Raw genomic sequence first — 26,454 nt, 5'->3', positions numbered from 1 at the left:
TAGATATTTTAGAGTGTCATAAAGAAGGAATAATGTAAAGAGGCAAAAGTTTAGTCATGGATTTCTTGAGCTTAGATACCTGGGGCTGTACTGAAGTACCCAGTGCTATTGAATTCTTGATTTTGATATCAAAAATGCCTAGGCATCTCAGTGTATCTGTGTTGAATAGTAATATTCTGCCCGTACAGTAAGGTCTAGGACCTCAGTCAAGTTTGCAATAGAGGCTATATGGCACAAATGAGGTCGCTGGTAGAAGCACAGCTGGTCTCAGATTAGTAGGTTTTGAGAAGTGTACAGTGAGATTTAAATTAGATTGTCTCCAGGAGTGGGGGCATTTAGTTTGTGTGCGTGCGAGTGTGCATCTGCATTTGTGTGTGTATGTGTGCCTAAAATTGCTCAATTCTAGAGAGCACATGGGAATAAAAGTTTTGATTGATCAGGTTTTGCGAGAAGGGGTTGGGTTCATGAGGGTGTGCGGGTTTTCAAAGAGATGTAAGTGGGGCTGCAATGGCCATGTTGGAGACTGGAGGAAATTAGGAGAGGAAGCGGGATGGATGCAAACACCGTACCTAATATCCCATGCCTCTAGCTTTCTGCGGAAAAAATAATCATGAAGAGGATGTGACCAGTTTATCTGCAGACATTTAGGGCCAAAATGTTAGCTTCACAAATAAAACATTCATGTTTCTCTTTGCCCAATATGCTGTGTTGTCACTTCTGGCCTGTGGGTTATTATTGATCCCTGGGATGGCAGGACTTTCATATGAAGAAAGACTGGATAGACTCGGTTTGTACTCGCTGGAATTTAGAAGATTGAGGGGGGATCTTATAGAAACTTACAAAATTCTTAAGGGGTTGGACAGGCTAGATGCAGGAAGATTGTTCCCGATGTTGGGGAAGTCCAGAACAAGGGGGTCACAGTTTAAGGATAAGGGGGAAGTCTTTTAGGACCGAGATGAGAACGTTTTTTTTCACACAGAGAGTGGTGAATCTGTGGAATTCTCTGCCACAGAAGGTAGTTGAGGCCAGTTCATTGGCTATATTTAAGAGGGAGTTAGATTTGGCCCTTGTGGCTAAAGGGATCAGTGGGTATGGAGAGAAGGCAGGTACGGGATACTGAGTTGGATGATCAGCCATGATCATATTGAATGGCGGTGAGGGCTCGAAGGGCCGAATGGCCTACTCCTGCACCTATTTTCTATGTTTCTATGTTTCTAATGATTCTTGCCTAACACTTGGAATATTAGGTGTTTCCACAATGTGACAGTTTTGTAATTCTGATTTGAATGTAAAGCAAAAGTCCTTCTTTGTGATAAGGTTTGCTTCAGGAGTATCAGTCATTCATAATAAAATAATAACTTGTTATTGCTCTATTATTAACATGACCAAAGTGTCAGCTAAATTGTATATCTTTTGAATGATTTTCTTCATCTTGACTATTGACAATCTCAAAATAGCTTTCAATTTTTTGAGAATGCTATAATAGACTTATACATAATAATTGAGCCATTGACAAATATGGCCTTATCCCTAAACTGATCCTATTGCCATAATCCTATCACTCAGCATTCCATTATTCACCTTCTCTTTTCCTTCACTTCAATGTTGTATTGTTTGGAATTAAGTGCAACACATTAATAGATGATTCCGTCAATATTTGCTGTGATGAAACAAGCTGACAAGTGCCATTAAAGGGGAGGCATATTTTCATTTAGAAATGCATAATTATCAATGGAAAACACCAGCATTTGTAAGTGTACTCTAGCTTTGAAAAGAGAGAAATGTAAAATCATATGGAGCTAAACACTCAATGGGAAGCTACATGAGGTGAATGGAAATGAAAAAGACAATAGACAATAGACAATGGGTGCAGGAGTAGGCCATTCTACCCTTCGCGCCAGCACCACCATTCACAGTGATCATGGCTGATCATCCCCGTTCCTGCCTTCTCCCCATATCCCTTGACTCTGCTATCTTTCAGACTGGGTGAAAAGCCAATAATTACATTATGGATGAGGTACATGATGCATCAACTGTGGCTTTTATTTTATTATTTCCAAAACTCTGCACATAAGTTGATGAGTTTTGCAGAATTTCGACACCCAAAACAGATGTCGATGCCTTAGACTTAGAATTTGGAATTAATGCATAATTTCGGAAAAGATGTTATTTACCTTGGCATTTACCAAGACGTTTTACTTCAATCCACTCCTGTCTCTGGCAGGATGCTTCTTTGACAAGGCAAGGACTATCGTATGACTTTCCATTAGATGCACACACTGGATTGTAGTTGAATCTGCTGCAGTCTTTATTACACACACACCTGATAAAATCAAAATATCCACATTGTACCAAATTGTCAGCTGAAGAAATCACATATGCAAATTACATAATTATGAAACCTATAAACATAATATTGCCACATCTGCCACTACTGTAACCCACTGAAAGCAAAACATAACACAGACAGCTAAATTAAATACACATACTGCAAAGGTAATTATTCTAAGCATAATTGATCACTTCATTGCCGATAGACTAAATGTTTAATGTGTGAAGGATTAAGTTTAGAGAAATATCACAGTCTTCATTGACTTATTTAAAATCATAGTTAGAGATTCTTCCATAAGCAGCATAACCTCAACAGAGACAACGTGTATTGCCCAAGTGACAGATTTTTCCTTACTAGTTTGCCCCTATCAAAGTGGTTCTGAGGACAGGTTTATATGACTTGGCGGGAACTATTTTATAGACTCTCCTCAAAATATTTCACGCCCCAGTTGCACTACATAAACACTGGTTTGCCGATTTTACTGGCTTCTTCACCAATGCATATTAGACACTAATGATTCAATTTAACATAACTGATCCAGCTGCACTGAAGTCATTTGCATAATGCACAAGTGTCTACAGTTTGCTTTCATTGAATGTTGTGCTATTTGAGATCACTCTGGCAAATATCAGCATCAGAATCACATGAATGATGAAACCGAATTCTCTCAGGGTTTAATATGTCCTTTATTCATCGCAACATCCAGAATAAATTTCCGTCTTATGAAACATTAAATTGTGATTTTTTTGGGGGGGTGGTGTGGAAGACAACACCATTACCATTACAGCTAACTGACATGTCCAATTTCCATTTGTAAATGCCAATCAAATTCTTCACAATGTTCAATATACTCAACAAAGTGTGTGAGCATGGGTAGCAAACTGAAATAAAAATATTTACTAAAAATCTAAACAGCTCAGCGTGAACATTTATAAACCCTCATAACTTGTTCGATCCATTTATTTATATTTATTGGAGGCCATATTCAATTTTTGAGGGGCTTGAAATCTTACAATTTTGTGGAAGATTGAACTGAGTTGGGAGTTGAGTACAGAATTATTGACCATTGTCAAGCCCTCTCAAACCTTTCTTTTAACCTGTAACGCAAGACTACCCTCTTTACTGTCAACAACACCAAAGTTCATTCTCAATGGCCTCATTTAAAGAGACTTGTAAAACATCTTCCCTTGTTACCGCAATGATGACCAAAACATCTTCCCTTGTTACTGCAATGATGACCTACTTGATCAAAGATATGGAGGCCCCTCTCCTTTCCAATCATGCCAGAAATTCCTATTCTCTGGAATGTTGAGCTGCCAGTCTCGTCTCTCCTTGGTGACACAACAATACCTTTATTTAACTTTTACTATATTTCTTCTTAACCATCTGAATTGTGTCAGGGATTTCAATACCACTATAAATCTGGAAAATCCCTTCTTTACGATTAAAACATTCTAGCCTATATTTCGAGGATTTTTTTTACATCGGAGTGAGAGTCTTATGCAACTGTTGAATGCCATCTTGATCAATCTAATGTTAGAGTTTTGGGGTTTTTGGGCAGGTTTGTCTTACATAAATTTCCAATTGGGCAGAAAATCCTATGATTCATGTTTGAGTTCATATTGTGGGCATACCTGTTTTTTCCAAGTATAGTGTCCACTGCCTGTACTAGGCTTGCCACTGGTGGAAAGTCAGCAGTTGATATAAATGTACGAAAGTTAGCAGAGTACTTTATAACCGTTGAGAAATGTATATGGCACAGGACAGAATTATGGGAAGATTCACATTTAAGTCTTTGATAGCTAGAAAGGTAAGCCTGCTGCAGGAGTAAATTGCCTGGAATTCCAAGCATCTATCCAAAATGACAGCAATGCCATTTACCAGGCAACAGGCAGAAGCTATGGTCACCATTAAACAATGTGCATGCCAACCTTTGGAATCAATGTGGCAACAGATGGTACACTTTGAACAATTTTGTAAATATGGTTACTTTAAAGAGTAATGTCCTAATATAAGTACATGTGAAATAGAAGCCAGGAGTGGGAAGGGGAATTAAAATGTCTGGCAACCAGGAGATCCCAAAGGCCACAGTGGATAGAGCACAGGTACTCGGAAAAGGGTTGACAGCCACTTTAATTCCATTTCCCTTTCCCACCCTAACGTGTCTAACAGGGGCCTCCACCCTGCCAGGGTGAGGTCAAACACAAACTGGAGGAACAGCACCTCATATTTCACCTGGGTAATCTACAACCTAATTGCATGAGCATTGAATTCTCTAATTTCATACCTAGGGAATTTAGCAAGAACTCACAGTTTCACACGGCAAATTGACCAGGAAAGTAAAAGCAAGAAAAATGGCAAGTTGGATGAATTTTTTTTCCACAGCAGAAAGCAAAGAATAGGGCTCATTGTGTATTTTAGTGACTGTCGGGCTAAAGTACATTCGGTATGCATTATGGTTCTGCAGGGCTCCTGCTTTTCATAAGATATAAACAATTTGGATTTAAACATAGGATCCTCCATTAGGAGTTTTGGTGATGATTTCAAAATGGACAATATAGATAATCGAAAGAGAGGTCTAGGCAACAGGAAGCTATCGGTGGAGATGTTGGACACAAAATGTGGAAAATGGAATTCAACCGAGAGGAATGCGGGCAAATGTCTTTGGAGAGATTGCACAAGACAATGGAATATAAAAGAAATGGCAAGATATAGGAAGTGTAGGGGAACAAATGGAGTGCTGGGCAATAGATCTGAAGGCAGCAGGCCAGGCAAATAAAGTGATTAAGAAAGCAGATTGCATACTTGCCTTTGTTGGCCGCAGTATGAAATACAAGAGCAGGAAGGTAATGTTAGCACCATATAAAACATAAAGTTGACCTCAGCAAAACTGCTATGTGCAGTTCTGGTCACCACTGGAGGAACAATATAACAGTTTGAGAAATGGTGCAGAGGAGATTTAAAAATATCCAGCTGGAGGATTACTGTTATGAGAAACAACTGGTTGGCCTGGGGTTGTTTTCTTTGACACAGAAGATATTGAAGAGAAAGGTAATGATATCTGTGAAAACATGGGACTTCGAGACTTATTGTCGAGAAGTCTTCTTAGGTCTATAAGAAGACCTATAAATCATTACTTACTGTAATGATTTATTTCCCTTCCCACAGTGTCAAGAGTCATAGAACTATTTAGTACAGAAACAACCCTTCAGCTCAAGACATCCACGCCAACCAAGTTCCCTAACCAGGTTACTCCACTTGCCTGTGGCTGGTGGTTGAAAAATGTCCTATCCATGTACCTGACCAAATGTCTTTTAAATATCATGATTGTGTAGGGACACAGGGATTGGTCCAGACCATCGAACCCTCTGATTGGTAGAAAAGGTGAGGTGGTGCGCAGGTAAAGGGACTGGACAGTCTGGTTTAGTCCTCCGGAAGAGACAGTAAGATTTATGGTTGTCTGTCGTTTGGTGCATTAATTGTCACGGTTGTTAATGTTACAATAAACGTCTACCTCAACGCACTTCGCCTACGACTCGCCATAGTGGTGACCCCGACGTGATCACAGATCACCAAGATGTCCCATCGGGAGGCATCGATGCCAAATGCAGTCGGCGTTCATCTGCCCCCGTTCTGGGCCCACCAACCACGCCTGTGGTTCGCCCAAGCGGAGGCACAGTTCCACCTCCGGGGAATACAGGAGGACGCGACCAGGTTCTACCATCTACTGAGCGTCCTGCCGTCGGAAATGTCCGCACGGGTCGCACAGTACGTCACCGACCCGCCAGAAACCGGCAAGTATGCGGGCCTCAAGTCGCTGCTGCTGAAAACCTTCGGGCGCAGCCAACAACAGCGGGCCAGCACACTCCTGCACTTACCTGAGCTCGGGGACCGACCGCCGTCGGTCCTCATGACGGAGATGATGACTCCAGCGGGAGAGCACACCAAATGCCTCATGTTCGAGGAGGCATTCCGCGAAAAGATGCCAGAGGACGTCCGCGTAGTCCTAGCAGACGTTACTTTAGGGGACCGAATGGATTTCGCAGAAAAGGCGGACGCACTGGTCGCGGCAAAGGCGAGGCGCCCCGGGTCAGTAAATCGGGTTTCAACACAGGTGAGCGACCGACCGCGCGGCCAAGATGGCGCCCATCCGCCCGCCACTTTTCAAAAAACCCGCCAAGCTGTTACGTCGACGGCGGCCATTTTGAAACAGGCCCGCGACACAGATACACACCAGCGAGGCTGGTGTTTCTTTCATAGATGGTGGGGAGCAGCGGCACGCAACTGTAGAAGCCCCTGCACATTCTCGGGAAATGCCTCGGCCGATCAAATGTAGAGGCAATCTCGATCGGCCAGAACCATCGCCTCTACCTTGCGGAGCAACATACAGGTACCGTTTTCCTCGTGGACACCGGGGCGATCGTCAGCATTGTGCCTCCATCCTGCCAAGAAGCGCGATCAGGTAAGACCGGCCCCCCACTCATTGCGGTCAACGGCAGCCCTGTCCGTACCTACGGAACACGGGACATGTCCCTGTCCTTTGGTTCCAGGACCTACAACTGGACTTTCATCATCGCAGACGTAGGCCAGGCAAACCTGGGCGCGGATTTCCTTTGGGCTTTTTCGTTAATCCCTGACGTCCGCGGGAAGAGCCTGCAGCCGTCGTCCAGTAGCGTTGACCCCCCCGCTCCTTCGGTTTCCGTGTCATCCAGCCCGACCGTCCAGGCCGTCACTACGACCTCCGACCCGTTTGCTGCGATACTCGCTGATTTCCCGGAGCTCCTAGTCCAGCGATTCGACACACCTGCCGCCAAGCACGGAGTCGTGCACTTCATCCCTACGGAGGGACCGCCTGTTTTCGCCCGAGCCCGACGCCTACCCCCTGATAAGCTGGCAGTCGCTCGCGAAGAGTTCCTCACTTTGGAACGGCTGGGGATCATACACCCGTCAGACAGCCCGTGGGCCTCACCGTTACACATGGTCCCAAAAGCATCTGGGGGGTGGAGACCATGTGGCGATTACCGACGTCTGAACGCCATCACCACGGCTGACCGATACCCGATCCCGCATATTCAAGATTTTTCCGCCAGCCTGGAGGGTGCCATGATATTCTCAAAACTGGACTTAGTCCGAGAGTATCACCAGATCCCGGTTCGCCCTGCAGACATCCCTAAGACCGCCACGATCACCCCGTTCGGGCTTTTTGAGTGGCTGCGGATGCCTTTCGGCCTCAAAAACGCCGCCCAAGCGTTTCAACGCCTCATGGATCATGTGGGTCGGGGTATGTCTTTTGTGTTCATCTATCTGGACGATATCCTCGTGGCAAGTCGATCGGCTCACGAACACCGGTCCCACCTGCGCTCCATATTCCAAAGGTTGCAGGACCACGGTCTGATCCTACACCCGTCCAAATGCCAATTCGGACTATCCTCAGTAGATTTCCTGGGCCATCGGATCACACAGGCAGGTGCCGTTCCCTTGCCCGAGAAGGTGGCTGCTATCCGCTCCTTCCCCCGGCCCGACACTATCAAAGGCTTACAAGAGTTTGTAGGCATGGTGAATTTTTACCACCGCTTCGTCCCGGCGGCAGCCCGGATCATGCGCCCCCTTTTCCAATGCCTCGCGGGCAACCCCACCGAGCTCGTGTGGTCCCCTGCTGCCGACGCGGCTTTCGTGGCAGCGAAGCTGGCCCTCGTGAACGCCACCATGCTTGTCCACCCGCGCTCCTCTGCCCCCACTGCCCTCAGCGTCGATGCCTCCGGCGTGGCGGTGGAGGGCGTCTTAGAACAGCAGGTTAACGGCCTCTGACACCCTTTGGCGTTTTTCAGCCGCCAGCTCACTCGCCCAGAAATAGCTTACAGTGCCTTTGATCGGGAACTCCTGGCCCTCTACCTGGCGATCCGTCATTTTCGCTATTTTTTAGAGGGTCGCTTTTTCGTGGCTTTCACTGACCACAAGCCACTGACGTTTGCTTTTTCGAAGGTTTCCGATCCGTGGTCGGCCCGCCAGCAGAGACACCTCACTTTCATTTCCGAATTTACCACCGACGTTCGGCACATTGCGGGAAAACTAAACGCCGTGGCGGATGCCCTGTCCAGGCCGGCGGTTTCCCCGGTTGCCGAGGTAAGTTCCGGGGTGGATTTCCAGGAGCTCGCGGAGGCTCAGCGCCTGGAAGACACCCCCTCCCTGTACCCCCACACCACCTCGGGGTTGCGGTTGGCACAGGTAGCCTGTGGTCCCACGCGTACTAAACTCTGGTGCGACGTTTCTCTGTCGCGCACCCGCCCGGTAGTGCCCACTTCCATGCGGCGCCAGGTTTTTGACACTATTCACGGCCTGGCACATCCGTCCATACGGGCCACTTCGGCTCTGATTGCAGCTCGATTTGTCTGGCACGGGCTGCGGAGGCAGGTGGCCGCCTGGGCCCGCTCCTGCATTCCGTGCCAAACCTCCAAGGTCCATCGGCACACTCGGCCCCCCGTCCAGCAGTTCACGGTCCCCGCAGTCCGATTCCTCCACATCCATGTGGATCTCGTCGGCCCGTTACCCCACTCCAGGGGCTACACACACCTCCTCACGGTAGTCGAGCGGTTCACCCGGTGGCCAGAGGCGCTCCCGTTGTCCGACATCTCAGCAGCCTCCTGCGCGCGGGCTCTGGCGCTAAATTGGATTGCCCGTTTCGGCGTCCCGGACGTCATCACTACCGACCGGGGCGCCCAATTCACCTTGTCCCTGTGGGTGGCTCTGACTCAGCTGTGCGGGTCCCGATTACAACAAACCACCGCCTATCACCCCCAGGCCAACGGGATTGTGGAACGGTTCCCCAGGCAGCTTAAAGCCTCACTCACTGCCCGCCTGTCCGGCCTCGACTGGGCCGACCAGCTCCCAATGGTTCTCCTGGGTATCCGCACGGCTCCAAAGCACGATCTCGGAGCTTCCTCGGCAGACCTGGTCTATGGCTCGCCCCTGCGAGTACCAGGCGACGTTCTCCCCCAATGTTCCAACCCCCCTCCCTCCATGCCAGCACTCTTAGCTTCACTCCGAGCGCGGGTGGGGTCCCTGGCCCCGGTCCCTGCTTCTCGTCACGGGGATCCCCCTTCACATGTCCCGGTGGCCTTGGGCGACTGTGAGTTTGCGTTCCGACGCATCGATGCCCACCGTCCCCCGTTCCGGCCGGTTTACCAGGGTCCGTTCAGGGCAGTGAAGAGAGGCACAGTCACCTTCACGTTAGAAGTGGGCACACGACAAGAGGTCGTCTCGGTGTCCCGCCTCAAGCCTGCCTATTTGGACCCAGACCAGCCCGTCACAGCGGCTCAACCTCCTCGCCGAGGCCGACCTCCGGCCGCGGCTCCCGTACAGCAGTTTTCCCCCTCGCTGCCCCCGTTCAGGACCCCGCTTCCCCCGGTCTCCTTGCCACTGCCGCCTCCGGCTCCGGCAGTTTCCCCTCCTCCCGCGGTGCCGGCTTCCCCGTCCCCACCCCCGGCAGGGCCCCCCTCTCCTCTCCGCACCCGCTCCGGTCGGGTGGTCCGGGCACCTGCCCGGTACCGCACCGAGGGTTCTGGGGGGGGGGTCATGTAGGGACACAGGGATTGGTCCAGACCATCGAACCCTCTGATTGGTAGAAGAGGTGAGGTGGTGCGCAGGTAAAGGAACTGGGCAGTCTGGTTTAGAACTCCGGAAGAGACAGTAAGATTTATGGTTGTCTGTCGTTTGGTGCGTTGATTGTCACGGTTGTTAATGTTACAATAAACGTCTACCTCAACGTACTTCGCCTACGACTCGCCATAATTGTACCCTCCTCTATCATTTCCTCTGGTAGCTTGTTCCATTTACCCTCAGATCCCTTTTAAATCTTTCCTCTCTAATCTTATATCTTAGCCCTCTAGTTTTCGACTCATAGAAAGGAGGAGAAGCTGAAGGTGATGGCTTTGGTCTTTCTCATCTTTACATGATAGAAGCATATAAAACGATTTGAGGTATAGATAGGGTATACAGTGAGATATTTTTTCCAGGGAGTAAATACCAAAGACTGGAGGGGCAAAGTTTAAAGGAACAGGGTGGACCCGTTGGGCCCAAACCACTCCTGCATTGGTCTAGCCCCTCCCCTCCCCCATTCCCCCATTCTCCTCCCTCCCCCACTCACCCACTCTATCCCCCCTCAATCACCCTTATCCCCCCCTCCTCCCCTCCCCTCCTCACCCACTCACACACTCCATCCCCATCAACCCCCCTTAAAACCCCCAAACCTCTCCTGCATTGGTCTAGCACCCTCCCCTCCCCCACTCCCCCCCCTCCCCCCCACTCACCCACTCCATCCCTCCTCAACATCAACGGGCCCCAACTGCGCAGGTGAGGACCCGTTGGGTTATCCGCAAGCGCGGATCCAGCGGCCATCTTATTTAAGTATTAGATCAACGGGCCCCAACTGCGCAGACGCGGACGTGTTTGGTTCCCATTGTGACGTTGAACACGCAGACCCATTGGGTTCCCATTGTAACGTGGAACGCGGGTGACGGCCAGGGGGAACGGAAAAGTGATTTTTTTAACTTTAAGAAGTGATTTTTAAAGTTAAAAAAGTGCAAAACTTTTAAAATATGACAAACATTTGAATCCCAGGACAATGGTGAGTAAGATGGGCCTAAAATTGTTGTGCTATCGTGTACTGTTAGGGCTGTATTTCCAGAACAAATTTACAAATATATCCAAATGCCCACACGAAGAGAGTTTTAGTAATATATAGATTTTAGGGGCCAGTGTTTTTTGCAGTGGGTGGCAGGTGCAGATAAAATAGTGACATTTAAGAGGCTTTTGGATAGGCACATAGATATGGATCATGTGTAGGCAGATGAAATTAGTTTATCTTAAGAATTTTTTTTGCACAGACAAGAGCCTGTTCCTGTGGTCTACTGTTTTATGTTCTAATAATGAACTGTATTATATTCTATTATAATACAAATGATGTACTGCTGAAATAAACTTTCTCTACACTTGGCCAATAAACTTATTCATTCATTCATTCATTCATTCATTCATTCATTAGGATTACAGTTTTCCTATGTAAAAAGCTGCTCAAAAAGATACTGTTCATGAATGTGAAAAGATAACATCTTCAGAGAAAGTGGAGCAATTTATAGTTTCACAAAGTCAAATTGATATTCATGTTGTTGTTCCCTGTGTGCTTACTTCAGAAGTTGTTAAAGAAAGTCAACCTACATTAACAAATATTATATCTATGAGAAGATATTCTCCCAGAGGGTATCTTTGTCCTCTATCATCAGACCTTGCTTCAATGTAATTACTGTGCCAAAATATGCGACTCCTGGTTTTGGTGGGATATGACTCTTAATTATCCAACATAGTTTGAACTCCACTACTGTGGAATAGATTCAGAAAGATTAAGTTCTCCATATCCAAATTCCTAATACTCTGTACAGCATTTAAAAGATTGTTTTCAATCCAAAAACTTAGCAGAACAATGAGTAAAAGAAAATACAGGAAAATCGTATGCCTGATGTGCATGAGGTGAAATATTAATAAACAGGTCTAATAAGAGCTGAGTATTTTGATTAATTCAAATGCAACATATTTTTCTTTGGTTTTCTTTTTCCCATGATTCTTCCTTGCATTTGTTTTCATATTCCATCTATGTATCCATCACGTTATTTTTCTTTTCTTTTATTCTTCGTCTGCATTAATTTAACTTTTTGGGATAGGAATTTGTCTAAAGAAATCCTTGTAAAGGAGAGTTCTAGGTGGATAATTGGCATTATTTCAGATGCTGGTTAATCTTACAATAGGCATAATGGCTGTCAGTTGTACACAACTCCCCATACTTGGTTCTACTGACACCAAGGACATTGAGTACAACTGGCAGCCAATATTTTCATTGGCATTTAGCATAAGTGATTGATGTTTGTTTTCCTATTTTTAATCAATACAATGTGAAACCATTATCTGAAATAATGCCAATTATCCACCTAGAACTGACGTTTACATGGGGTTTTTCAGTCAATACAAGATAATTCACTGTTTTGTTGTAGATGTACCACATCTGCTTTGAGCAAAATGAAAGTGTGTCTTTATTTCAATGTATATGTTATGTTGCTTCTGTTGTAGCTTTTGAACGATATATTACCAGACATCCTCTGCATCTTCATCACATTCTGCACCATACTTGCATTTTCCACATTTCACGTGTTTTTGGCGTCTTTCTGTTCCCGAACCTTCGTATTCTGTACAGAAATAATTACATTTACAATTTTGATTACATTTGATTTTTTTTTAGATTACACGAATAGGCAACATAGAAGCAAATGATACAATTACTTTGTATAAATTGCTGCAAAATTAAGGGAAATGTCTGTTTTGTATTCACATTCTGAAAGGGATGCACGGTCCATTATCTACACTTGTCAACATGATTCCTCTTCATTATTTAGGTGCTATCTATTGTTTGTGATATTAGTCATTCCTTAGCCCCAGATCAGCCACTAATCATTTAATGTTTCCACTACCTTGTCTCTGCCTTTAACTACATCGGTCCCAAATTCTGGCATTCCCTCCTGTATCTACCCAACATTTGTCCGCTCTTCTTTCCTCAAGAAGAATATCCTCAAATCCTAACATTTTAACCCAATTTTAGTGAACCAAAGCAATATCTCTCCATTGCTGGAATCTTGAGCAAATAACGAAGCACTGCAGGAACTGCGGGTCAGGCAGCATCTGTGGAGGGAATGGGCAGATGGCATTTAAGAACTGCAGAAGGGTCCCGACCTGAAACAACATCTGTCCATTCACTTCAGAGATGTTGTCTCACACACGAAGTCCCACCAAGAATTTGTTTTTTGCTAATATCTCTCCACAAGTCCTAGTGTTAAATTGTGTTTCATTATGCATGGCTATCAGAGGCCAACAGCCAAAGGAGGGAGGAAGAACAGAGGAGCTGATTGGAGAGTAAGAATGCACACAAGTTCTGTTCCAGAGGTCATCAATAGAGCAAAATACACATGAAGGTCGCATAGTGAAATGGCTGGTATAGTGGCCAGCATGCTAGACATCTGCAATCATTGGAAGGAATTTAGAAAGAATCTAGAAGCAATTTACCAGAAGTCCTTGAGCAAAAATTGATGTAAACACTTGCTAAATTTTAATAATGACCAGAGCAACTACACTGCAAGTTCGTACAAAGAATCTTCAATTTGAATAAATGTTGCATGATCTGCTGAGCGTTTCCAGCATGTGTGGTTTTACAAGTTTTACCCATCTGGAAGTACATGACAATCTCTCCACATAGGAAAGCTATTTATAGACAATAGACAATAGACAATAGGTGCAGGAGTAGGCCATTCAGCCCTTTGAGCCAGCACCGCCATTCAATGCGATCATGGCTGATCACTCTCAATCAGTACCCCGTTCCTGCCTTCTCCCCATACCCCCTCACTCCGCTATCCTTAAGAGCTCTATCCAGCTCTTTCTTGAAAGCATCCAACGAACTGGCCTCCACTGCCTTCTGAGGCAGAGAATTCCACACCTTCACCACTCTCTGACTGAAAAAGTTCTTCCTCATCTCTGTTCCAAATGGCCTACCCCTTATTCTTAAACTGTGGCCCCTTGTTCTGGACTCCCCCAACATTGGGAACATGTTTCCTGCCTCTAATGTGTCCAATCCCCTAATTATCTTATATGTTTCAATAAGATTTACCACCGATGTAATGCACAAGTTCCACACCACTGTAACAACCTGCAACAGCACTTGCATGTCTTCATCTGCATGTGTCAGTGAGCTTGTTAGTGTGTTGTGGGGGTGGAGGCCAGCTAAAAAAGAAAATGTAGGTAAAAAATCTGTCAAATAAACCTGTCCTTAGGCACATCAGAATAAAATTAATAAAATTAAAAAAATAAATAAATCATTTTTTAGCAATGCAAAAGCTGAGAAAGTAAATTGAAGACCAGAAAAGGTAGCTGGTCTCCAGGGAAAGGGATGAACTTAATGTGGAACAGATTCTGGCATTGAGTAATTAAATCCTGGGGCTAGGAATAGGGTTGAGAGACAGGTACCATAGATAACTGATACTAAACATATGTATCGTCAAAGATCTGCTCCTAACTTTGTACAAATCGGCAATCAGCTGCAGATACTCTGACTGAGGGTAATTATACAGTGTCACTGAGAGCATAAGATCGTCAATGATCCAAGACAGTGGTGTGATAAGATATGGCCTATTGTGGTGATTGATGACACAGCAGGCGTTGCATACCAAATTCAACATAAATATGCTGTACGACACAAATCATATATGCATATGTTTAATCAGATTCCAGATGGTGACATGTTATTAACTGGCTGATGATATGAGCAAGCAAAAGAGCTGTTAAACTGATGCAATTAAATGCAATTAAAATGAAATGTAATTGGTAAAGCACAAGAGGATAAACCGTGATAAAATATGACTCCCTATATAATAAAACCTCAGTAATAAATTATTATAATTACAATCTGTTTAAAACTGAAGTGTGAAGGTCAGTACTGTATCCCAGAGTTAGAGAACTAAAAACCAGCGCGAAGCTCAGAATATATGAAGCAATACCAATATTGTGTGCAGTTTTGGTCTCCTAACCTGAGGAAAGACGTTCTTGCCTTAGAGGGAGTACAGAGAAGGTTCACCAGATTGATCCCTGGGATGGCGGGACTTACATATGAGGAAAGACTGGATAGACTGGGCTTGTACTCGCTGGAATTTAGAAGACTGAGGGGGGATCTTATAGAAACATATAAAATTCTTAAGGGGTTGGAGAGGCTAGATGCGGGAAGATTGTTCCCGATGTTGGGGGAGTCCAGAACCAGGGGTCACAGCTTAAGGATAAGGGGGAAGTCTTTTAGGACCGAGATGAGAAAACATTTCTTCACACAGAGAGTGGTGAGTCTGTGGAATTCTCTGCCACAGAAGGTAGTTGAGGCCAGTTCATTGGCTATATTTAAGAGGGAGTTAGATGTGGCCCTTTTTGCTAAAGGGATCAGGGGGTATGGAGAGAAGGCAGGTACAGGCTACTGAGCTGAATGATCAGCCATGATCATATTGAATGGCGGTGCAGGCTCGAAGGGCCGAATGGCCTACTCCTGCACCTATTTTCTATGTTTCTATGTTTCTATGTCTAAAAGTCTTGCTTTCCTAGTGTTGTACAATATTTAAGTCACTTGAAAATGTTTGAAAGCACTAGGACAGAAAGTAACTTCTCTAAATGTTCAAAATTGATATTATTAATCAGCAATGATACCCCACTAAATTAATTTCTGTCTTATGTTTGCATTCTTGCCCTTATTCCTTTAATTCTTGTTGTGTAGATCCCTCATATCACTCAGTTCAGAAGAAGGACGCTAAGTGGCAAATTGTCCATAATTAAGATCTTCACTGTGCAGTTGTGTAAAATTAGTGATAGTGAAACAGAATAAAAATACAGTGCCCTCCATAATGTTTGGGACAAAGACCCATCATTTATTTATTAGCCTCTGTATTCCACAATTGGAGATTTGTAATAGGAAAAATCACATGTGGTTAAAGTGCACATTGTCAGATTTTAATAAAGGCCATTTTAATACATTTTAGTTTCAACATGTAGAAATTACAGCAGTGTTTTGTACATAGTCCCCCCATTTTAGGGCACCATAATGTTTGGGACACATGGCTTCACAGGTGTTTGTCATTGCTCAGGTGTGTTTCATTGCCTCCTTAATGTAGGTATAAGAGAGCTCTCAGCACCTAGTCTTTCCTCCAGTCTTTCCATCACCTTTGGAAACTTGTATTGCTGTTTATCAACATGAAGATCAAAGTTGTGCCAATGAAAGTCAAAGAAGCCATTATGAGACTGAGAAACAAGAATAAAACTGTTAGAGACATCAGCCAAACCTTAGGCTTACCAAAATCACCTGTTTGGAACATCATAAAGAAGAGAGCACTGCTGAGCTTACTAATCGCAAAGGGACTGGCAGGCCAACAAAGACCGCCACAGCTGATGACAGAAGAATTCTCTCCACAATAAAGAAAAATCCCCAAACACCTGTCCGGCAGATCAGAAACAGTCTTCGGGAGTCAGGTGTGGATTTGTCAATGACCACTGTCTGCAGAAGACTTCATGAACAGAAATACAGAGGCTACACTGCAAGATACAAACCATAAAAATAGAATGGCCAGGTTACAGTTTGCCAAGAAGTTCTTAAAAGAGCAACCACAATTCTGGAAAAAGGTCTTGTGGACAGATGAGATGAAAATTAACCTATATCAGAGTGATGGCAAGAGCAAAGTATGAAGGAACTGCCCAAGATCCACAGCATACCACTTCATCTGTGAAACACGGTGGTGGGGGTGTTATGGCCTGGGCATGTATGGCTGCTGAAGGTACTGGCTCACTTATCTTCATTGACGATACAACTGCTGATGGTAGTAGCATAATGAATTCTGAAGTGTATAGACACATCCTACCTGCTCAAGTTCAAACAAATGCCTCAAAACACATTGGCCGGCAGTTCATTCTGCAGGAAGACAATGATCCCAAACATACTGCTAAAGCAACAAAGGAGTTTTTCAAGACTAAAAAATGGTCAATTCTTGAGTGGCCAAGTCAATCACCCGATCTGAACCCAATTGAGCATGCTTTTTGTATGCGGAAGAGAAAACTGAAGGGGACTAGCCCCCAAAACAAGCATAAGCTGAAGATGACTGCAATACAGGCCTGGCAGAGCATCACCAGAGAAGACACCCAGCAACTGGTGATGTCCATGAATCGCAGACTTCAAGCAGTCATTGCATGCAAAGGATATGCAACAAAATACTAAACATGACTACTTTCATTTACATGACATTGCTGTATCCCAAACATTATGGTGCCCTGAAATGGGGGTGAATCTGCTGTAATTTCTACATGATGAAAGCAAAATGTATAAAAATGGCCTTTATTAAAATCTGACAATGTGTACTTTAACCACATGTGATTTTTTTTCTATTAGAAATCTCAAATTGTGCAGTACAGAGGCAAATAAATATATGATGGGTCTTTGTCCCAAACATTATGCAGGGCACTGTACATATGAACTGCACAGTAAGCAGCTGATTCATTGTCATTATTTTTTTAATGATTGCATGGAGTTACAATTCAAAATGATGAGCAGTGTGTGTTTGGACTCCCCAGGGAGGTAATTTTGTGGAGTCGGATTGACCTTTAGCAAGAAAATCATGTGAGGGATATAGGTAGTGAACTTTATATACTGCATTTGAACTCTATGTCAGTGAGATGCTTTGAAATAATATTTTCAGTGACAGTTCTACAAATTCAAATGTTCCTGAAGGGATAAACTACATATCTTTGGACCAATCAGCCTAACGTAAGCCGAACAAAAAGTTAATACTATGTACGGAAATCACTATTTACCAAGCAGAAAATGGAGTACATAAGGAGAGATACCGTGTAATTATACTGAAAAGGAAAACCTATGTTTGACAAATTTACTTGTTACAAGAAATACAGCAGTCACAAGACATTCAGAATGTTAAAAAGCAATTCTTAAGATGCTTTGTAAGACTTTATAAAAATAAGGTTGACGAAAATATTACCGCCAGAATTGGTAGTTAAATAAAATTATTGTCCTTGACAATATCTCTATCCAGAGGACATAGGTTTGAGGTGAATGGGAAAGAATGAATAGGAATCTGAGGGGTCACTTTTTTACACAAATGGTGGTGGGTGTATGGAACGAGCAGCCAAAGGAGGTAGTTGAGGCTGGGACTATCCCAAAGTTTAAGAAACAGTTAGACAGGTACACGGAGAGGACAGGTTTGGAGGGATATGGACCAAACGCAGGCAGGTGGGACTGGTGTAGCTGGAACATGTTGGCGGGTGTGTTGGGCCAAAAGGCCTATTTCCACGCTGTATAACTCTATGAGTCTATGACTCTATCCACATACCTAGTTCCAATCATCAAAACATTGATGGAAGTTGTCATTGGCAGTGCCATTCATTGCCACTAACTCATCGATAACCTACTCAACAATGCTCAGTTTCAGTTTCACCAAGATCACTCAGCTTTGGACCACTTTGCATCCTTGGTCCAAATATGAAGCTGAGACCTGAATTCTAGAGGTGAGGTGAGATTGGTTGCCTTGAGATCAAGGCAGCACTTCATCAAGCGTGGCATGAAGTCAACTAGCATCAACCGAAAAACACCTGAAGTCAGACCTTGCATAGAGGAAGTTGGTTGTGATGGACAGATTCATCCCAGGCCTGAAACAATACCGCAGGGGCAGAACCCTCGGCCCAAACATCTTCAGCTGCTTCAACAATTACCTTCCTTCCATCATGAGGATAGACATGGGCTGTGCACTGATGATTGCAAAATGTCCATTTGTAACTCCACCACAAATGAGCAGTCCATGCACCAAAATCTCAACACAATTCAAACAGCGATTGATAAGTAGCACGTTTCATTTGCACCATAAGGAGTCAGGCAAAGACCATCTCCAGCAAGAGAGATTCTATTCCCCTCTCTTTGAATTTGAAAAGCATTACCTTTGTTGAGTCCTCTGCCATCACTATCTTGGGGTTCTCCACTGACCATATAAACACCGTGGCAAGAAGAGAAGGTCAGAGGCTGGGTATCCTGTGGAAAATTACTCATATCCCAATACCCCAAGCCCTTTCCACCACCAGCAAGGCACAAGTCAGGTGTATGATCATATGCTCTTCATTTGGCAGGATAATTACAGTGCCAACAATTATCAAGAACTTCAAGACAAAATAATTTCAACTGGAGGCACAAGAGACTGCAGATGCTGGAATCTTGTGTGAAGAACAAAGACACAGTGTATCAGCCAGCATCTGTAGAGGGAAATGGACAGACAATGTTTCATATTGAGACCTATCTTCAGTCTGATCCATTGTGTTCCTCCAGAACTTTATTTTCTGCTGTAGTTGAACTGAAACTACTGCAGTGATTCAAGAAGGCAGCACCTCCTTCAAAGGCAATTAGTGATGGACAAAAATGCAGCATGAACTAACAAGCATGCTATGACTTTTCTCATAGAGAACAACCTTGTTTCTACTCAGAAAAGTCTCGCTACAAAAAAAACTAGGAATGTATGGATGAGAATAGGCATTCATATTGCTGATGTATAAATGCACTGTGTTGGGACCCTAAACACGACTCCATGCAAGGACCCAAACAGTCTTTCCAGGTGAGGCAGAGGTTCACCTGCACCTCCTTCCAAACTCATCTATTGTATCCGCTGTTCCAGATGTCAACTTCTCTACATCGGCGAGACCAAACACAGGCTCGGTGATTGTTTCGCTGAACACCTTCGTTCAGTCGGCCTTAACCAACCTGATCTCCCGGTGGCTCAGCACTTAACTCCCCATCCCACTCCCAGTCTGACCTTTCTGTCATGGACCTTTCTCCATTGTCATAGTGAGACCCACTGCAAATTGGAGGAACAGCATCTCATATTTCACTTGGGCAGCTTACACCCCAGCAGTATGAACATTGATTTCTCTAACTTCAGATAGTTCCTCTGTCCCTCCCTTTCCCCTCCCCCTTCCTAGTTCTCCCACTGTCTTCCTGTCTCCCACCACATCCTATCTTTGTCCCACCCCTCCCCTGACATCAGTCTGACGAAGGGTCTCGATCCAAAACGTCACCCATTCCTTCTCTCCTGAGATGCTGGGCTGAATGCTATTAAGGAAGGAATATTATATTAACACTATATCTATATAACCAGGTTAACTAGCTATTCCATCTGAAGGAGAAATGTTTCAATTCCCCCAACTACAAACAATTCAAGTGAATAGGAGAGACACTTGGATGGGACAGACTAGAAAATATACTTGCATCACCATAGGGATGGAGCAAGGAACTTGGATTGATGAGGCTGCTCTGCAGAGAGCTGTCATGTATTCTCTTAGGACAGAGAAAGAGACCTTTCAGGCCATTACGTCTTTGTAACCTCTCAAAGCATTCCCTTTAATCGCATTTCACTACTTAAAGTCATTGAGTCACAAGCACGGAAACAGGCCTATCAGCCCAATCTGTCCATACTAACCAAGGTGCCTAGGAGTGTAAGAAAGAACTGCAGCTGCTGGTTTCAATCGAAGGTAGACACAAAATGCTGGAGTAACTCAGCGGGACAGGCAGCATCTCTGGAGAGAAGGAATAGGTAACGTTTCGGGTCGAGACCCTTCTTCAGACCAAGATGCCAATCCCATTCTTTCTCTCCGGAGATGCTGCCTGACCTACTGAGTTACTCCAGCATTTTGTGATACCTTCGATTTGTACCAGCATCTGCAGTGATTTTCCTACACTGCCAATCTAAATTGATCCCATTTGCCCCCACATGGTCCATACCCTCTAAATCTGTCAAAGTCTGTCAAAAGATACAGTAGCATATAGATTGGTTACAGATATGGGCAGAGATAAGATAGGTGGAACTTAATTCAAGCAAGTGTGAGGTGCTGCCTTTGGAAGCTCAAATACAAGGGGAAAGCATATGGTTAATTGCAAGGCCCTTAACAACACTGACGTAGAGAGGGATCTTGGGGTCCAAGTCCATAACTTCCTGAATGTGAAACACAAGTAGAAAGACTGATAAAGAAGGTGTATAGTATACTTGCCTTCATCAGATGGGGCATTGAGTTTAAGAATCTGGAAGTCATGTTGGAGCTTTATAAAACTTTGTTTAGGCTACATTGAGAGTATTGAGTGTACTTTTGGAAACCCATTACACAATGGATGTGGAGACTCTGAGAGAATGCAGAATGGTGCTGGCAGATTTAGTGGGTAAAGTTGGACAAATTTTGATTATTTTTTCTGGAATTTTGGAGAATGAGGGGAGACTTATACAAGTTTATAAAATTAGGGGAGGAAAGACAATCAGAATTTTTTTCCAGGTTGGAAATGCAAAATAACTGAATGGAATAACTTTGAGGTCAGAGGGGGAAAGTTTAAAGAGAGCAATTTTTTTTACACAGAGATTGATGGGTGCCTGGTACACACTTCCCAGAGCAGTGGAAGCAGGTATGATAGTGGCATTTTAGAGCCTTTTTGAGATAGAGAATTGAGAGATATAGATCATATGGAGGCAGTGGAAATTAATTTGATTTGGTATTTTGTTAAGCACAGATATTGTGGGCTAAAGGGTCTGCAGCTATTCTGTACAGTTCCATGTTGTTCTGAGGGAAGAATACCTTCTTGGGACTCAAGAACCACAAAGTTTCCATCATCTGTAAATCAATTAGATCTGAGGAATATTTAGCATTCTTTCAGTACTGAAGGAAAGAAAAACTGATAATGGACACATATTGGAGATAAAAATTGGAAGTTCATTTATACATTCTGCTTAATTTTCAGTGTTTGTCAACTGCAGTACTCTATTAGTTGACACATTTTTCATCTTACAAAGAAACAAAACATACTTACATTTTCAGCAGATTAGTCAGGCCATTACTTTCCCCACAGTGACTTTAAAAGTAGCATCTAGGTTGCACTGCTTAATCTAGAGCTATTTTATGTACTCCAACTCTGGTGGAAGTATAACAGAATTTTCAGGAAATTGGGTAAAATGTGCTTACTCATTCCCAGAGGAGATCAATCATGCTGCTGAGATGAAAGACAGAGCATGAATTAACCTGGAATTGGTTTAATTGGCCTACTTCTAATGTCACATTTCCCTTGGGATTCAGTACATTCACCACCCAATCCCCAGCATTCAATCCCACCCTGGACCTCCACCAGGATACATGGATCCTGTACAGCAAGCAGAGTATCAGAGGTGGATTTCCAGGGCACAATCCCCAGTAAGGTCAGATAAGGTAAGAGACCAGATTCTGATTTAGGTTTGACATTTCAGCTCACTTCACAATGTATGCTGTAAGTTGAGAGAGTTGCTCCAGTGCTGTTGATATTCTTACACCGCTCTCTCCAATAGCAAATATCATACTGCACGTCCTCCATTCATGCCAGAACACTAAATCCACCTCCCCAGTTCAGTTTGGCATTAACCCTCCTCACGTTACTTCAATCAATGTTGGTACGATCCTTCTATTGCCAGTATGAAACTCTATTCTAAGCTGCCATAAACAATAGACAATAAGTGCAGGGGTAAGCCATTCGGCTCTTCGAGCCAGCACCACCACACACCATGATCATGGTTGATCATCCACAATCAGTACCCCGTTCCTGCCTTCTCCCCATATCCCTTGACTCCGCTATCATTAAGAGCTCTATCTAACTTTCTCTTGAAAGCATCCAGGGAATTGGCCTCCACTGCCTTCTGAGCCTGTGAGTTCTACAGCTTCACAACTCTCTGAGTGAAAAAGTTTTTCCTCATCTCTGTTCTAAATGGCCTACCTCTTATTCTTAAACTGTGGCCCCTGGTTCGGGACACCCCCAACATCGGGAACATGTTTCCTGCCTCTAGCGTGTCCAACCCCTTAATAATCTTATATGTTTCAATAAGATCCCCTCTTATCCTTCTAAATTCCAGAGTATACAAGCCCAGTTGTTCTAGTCTTTCAATATACGACAGTCCCGCCATTCCAGGAATTAACCTCATGAACCTACGCTGCACTCCCTCAATAGTAAGATTGTCCTTCCTCAAATTTGGAGACCAAAACTGCACACAATACTCCAGGTGCAGTCTCACTAGGGCCCTGTACAACTGCAGAAGGACCTCTTTATTCCTCTACTCAACTCTTGTTATGAAGGCCAACATTCCATTAGCTTTCTTCACTGCCTGCTGTACCTGCATGGTTACTTTCAGTGACTGATGAACTAGGACACCCAGATCTCATTGTACTTCCCCTTTTCCTAACTTGACACCATTCAGATAATAATCTGCCCTCCTGTTCTTACCACCAAACTGGATAACCTCATATTTATCCACATTAAACTGAATCTGCTATACATCTGCCCACTCACACAACCTCTCCAAGTCACCCTGCATCCTCATAGCATCCTCCTCACACTTCACACTGCCACCCAGCTTTGTGTCATCTGCAAATTTGCTATTTACTTTTAATTCCTTCATCAAAGTCATTAATGTATATTGTAAATAGCTGCGGTCCCAGCACTGAGCCTTGCGGTACCCCAATAGTCACTACCTGCCATTCTGAAAGGGACCCATTTATCCCTTCTCTTTGTTTCCTGTCTGCCAACCAATTTTCTATCCATGTCAGTACCCTACCTCCAATACCATGTGCTCTAATTTTGCCCACTAGTCTCCTATGTGGGACCTTATCGAAGGCTTTCTGAAAGTCCAGGTACACTACAAACACTGGCTCCCCCTTGTCCATTTTCCTAGATGCATCCTCAAAAAATTCCAGGATTAGTCAATTCTATTCCCTTTCCTCTTTAAATTCATGACTGCTCTGATCCCTTCCTGTAATGTAAGCATTTTTTTTCTTGTCCATTCAATTGTTAACTACTCCTCTTCTCCCCCCTCTACTCACACAGTCAAATCTTAACTATTCAGAGATCTGAGGAACAGGTTTTTCACACAGAGGCTGATGGTCATATTGAATGAGCTGTCAGAGGAGACCAAACAGGTAGATACAATTACAACGTTTAAAAACTTTTGGATAGATAGAAAAAGAATAGAGTAATAGAGACCTAATGCAAACAAATGGGATTAGGGCTAGGTCAAAGTCCCATTTTTGTGCTGTACAGTTCTATGCCTATTGTAAGTAATTTCAATTACTATACGCTCTAGCTGACATTTCCAGTTCTCTTTAGAATTTCTGCCTGCAGAATCCGGTGACTGCAATTGTTTGCATCAGCAACAAAACTCGTAAGTATTATTTAATAGAAAGAACAGCAGCCATGTAGATCAGTTTGCCAAAATGTTGCCTCTTGCTATGAAATACTGGTGACAGGCCTGACTGTTCAGTTCATATCTGATGAGCTGTAAGAAATGTTTTCAGGGCCCACTGGGTTCACATAAATTTTAGTTAAAAATAACTATACCCATGCAAAACACACTTATTTTTGCTGCAGATTTCTAAGAAATTTATCAGGCATAAGCACGTCTAGCCTTGAATAAGTGAAATGGAGAATTTAAAGATGCTAGTTTAAACGGCAGTTCACATTTATTTGGTCTGATGAATAGTATCAAATTAGATAACTTATTGATTTAATGTTAAAGTAATTAGATAAGGTTGTTTAATCAATGTGTTTTTCATACATTTTCAATTGATAGTGACTCACATTTTAATCTCTATTTAGCTCCTGAAGCACCTAATTAATCTTCATTCTATTCTCAGTTTTCTACAAGCAGAGTAAGATTTTCAATTGTTTTTAAAACACAAATATCTAGAAACTGGATTGAATAGCAACACTTCTGTGCACTGTATAATTCAATGTACATGGAAAACTAGAATCTATCGGATGTTGCAGTAGATTTTCAAACAAAAGTTTTCACTGTTCGTTGGTGCACAACAATAACAAACCAATACAGTTTTAGTTTAGTTTAGAGACCCAGCATGGAAACAGGGACTTCGGCCCGCCGAGTCCGTGCCGACCAACAATCCTCGCACTCTTACACTATCCTACACACACTGGGGACAATTTACAATTATACTAAGCCAATTAGCCGACAAACCTGTACAGTACACCGGAGATCCCAGAGAAAGCCCACACAGGTCACGGGGAGAACGTACAAACTCCGTACAGACAGCAACCATAGTCAGGATCAAACCTGTGTCTCTGGCGCTTAAAGACAGCAACTCCATCGCTGCACCAGCGTGCTGCCCCAATGTTGCATGAAGTGTTCTATTTCCATTCCACTTCTGATACACCAGCACACATAGCAGCCCTGGGATACAGAGTGGCGTTCATAGAAACATAGAAACATAGAAAATAGGTGCGGGAGGAGGCCATTCGGCCCTTCGAGCCTGCACCGCCATTCAATATGATCATGGCTGATCATCCAGCTCAGTAACCTGTACCTGCCTTCTCTCCATACCCCCTGATCCCTTTAGCCACAAGGGCCACATCTAACTCCCTCTTAAATATAGCCAATGAACTGGCCTCAACTACCTTCTGTGGCAGAGAATTCCACAGACTCACCACTCTCTGTGTGAATCCACATCTGGATGCCACGTATGCAATTTTTCATGAACCAGTGCACCATTTTGGGAACCCACCTCAGATTGCATTTAAGAAATGTGCTCGCTGGTGCCTTGAGTAGTTGCAGTGAGCTGTTGCAAGTAACAGGATCATCTGAACCACAGGCCACAGCATTCAGTGCATAACTGACTGAGGCAAAATACAATTGAGTCAGACCATTGTTTCCTGTTATCCTTTACGCAGCTGATGATGTTATCAGTACTCTTTATTTTCTTTCCAAAACTGGATCAAAAGCTCATGTCTTCGGATGACCTTTGTTTTACACCCAAAGAAAGGATCAGCAAATAAAAATAATGCTAGGGAGTCAACTTATGTTCCAACAGTAGGTATCACAAAAAGTGGAGTAACTCAGTGGGTCAGGCAGCATCTCAGGAGAGAAGGAATGGGTAACATTTCGGGTCGAGACACTTCTTCAGCCAGTCTGAAGAACAATAATGAGAAATTCTGTCAGTTTTAAAACCTCTGTTTTGGGAATGCTGCCAAAATAATTTTCCATTAAACATTAAAGAATGCAATAAAGCTTCACTGCAACGTGTAGGTGGGATGCTGTACGATGATTATTGACTAATTACTACCAATTTGTGCCAGTGGTGCCTTGTTCTGAGGATGCTCTTATAATCTGAAGAATAACCTGAATTTCATCCTGAAGTTCATCCTTCAGTTAAAAAAGGATTGAACTGAAAAGCAATAAGCTTTGCGGATTTACTGGAACACGGGCTAATGTCTGAAATGATATTGAAATTAAGTTAATCACCATCGCAGCATCACGGCAAACCCTCAAAGATCACAGGATTTCAGTTTGTGCCTTTTAAAACTGACTAGACTAAGTGGACCACTCCTGCATTGGTGCAGCACCATCTCCTCCCCCACTCCTCTCTGCTCCCCTCCCCCTTCCCCTCCCCTTCCCCCCTCCCCTTCCCCCTCCCCTCCCCCCTCCACTCCCTACCCATCCCCCTCTCCC

At 43.9% G+C, this 26,454-nt stretch overlaps 1 protein-coding gene across 1 annotated transcript in view; it reads right to left on the bottom strand.

Moving 5' to 3' along the window:
- LOC144603917 (tomoregulin-1-like) overlaps positions 1–26,454 on the bottom strand; it is a 194,097-nt gene that overhangs the window by 27,271 nt on the left and 140,372 nt on the right. The window contains exons 5-6 of the mRNA XM_078417739.1: positions 12,468–12,564; positions 2,175–2,323 (exon numbers count right to left, since the gene is read on the bottom strand). Of these exons, the coding sequence (XP_078273865.1) occupies positions 2,175–2,323; positions 12,468–12,564 (246 nt within the window). The remainder of the gene's footprint in view (positions 1–2,174; positions 2,324–12,467; positions 12,565–26,454) is intronic.

This window comes from Rhinoraja longicauda, chromosome 2 (assembly GCF_053455715.1).
Source record: "Rhinoraja longicauda isolate Sanriku21f chromosome 2, sRhiLon1.1, whole genome shotgun sequence".
NCBI classification, from domain to species: domain Eukaryota; kingdom Metazoa; phylum Chordata; class Chondrichthyes; order Rajiformes; family Arhynchobatidae; genus Rhinoraja; species Rhinoraja longicauda.
Note: the sequence above shows the minus strand (reverse complement) of the source record. Positions and strands in the feature narration are given on the sequence as shown.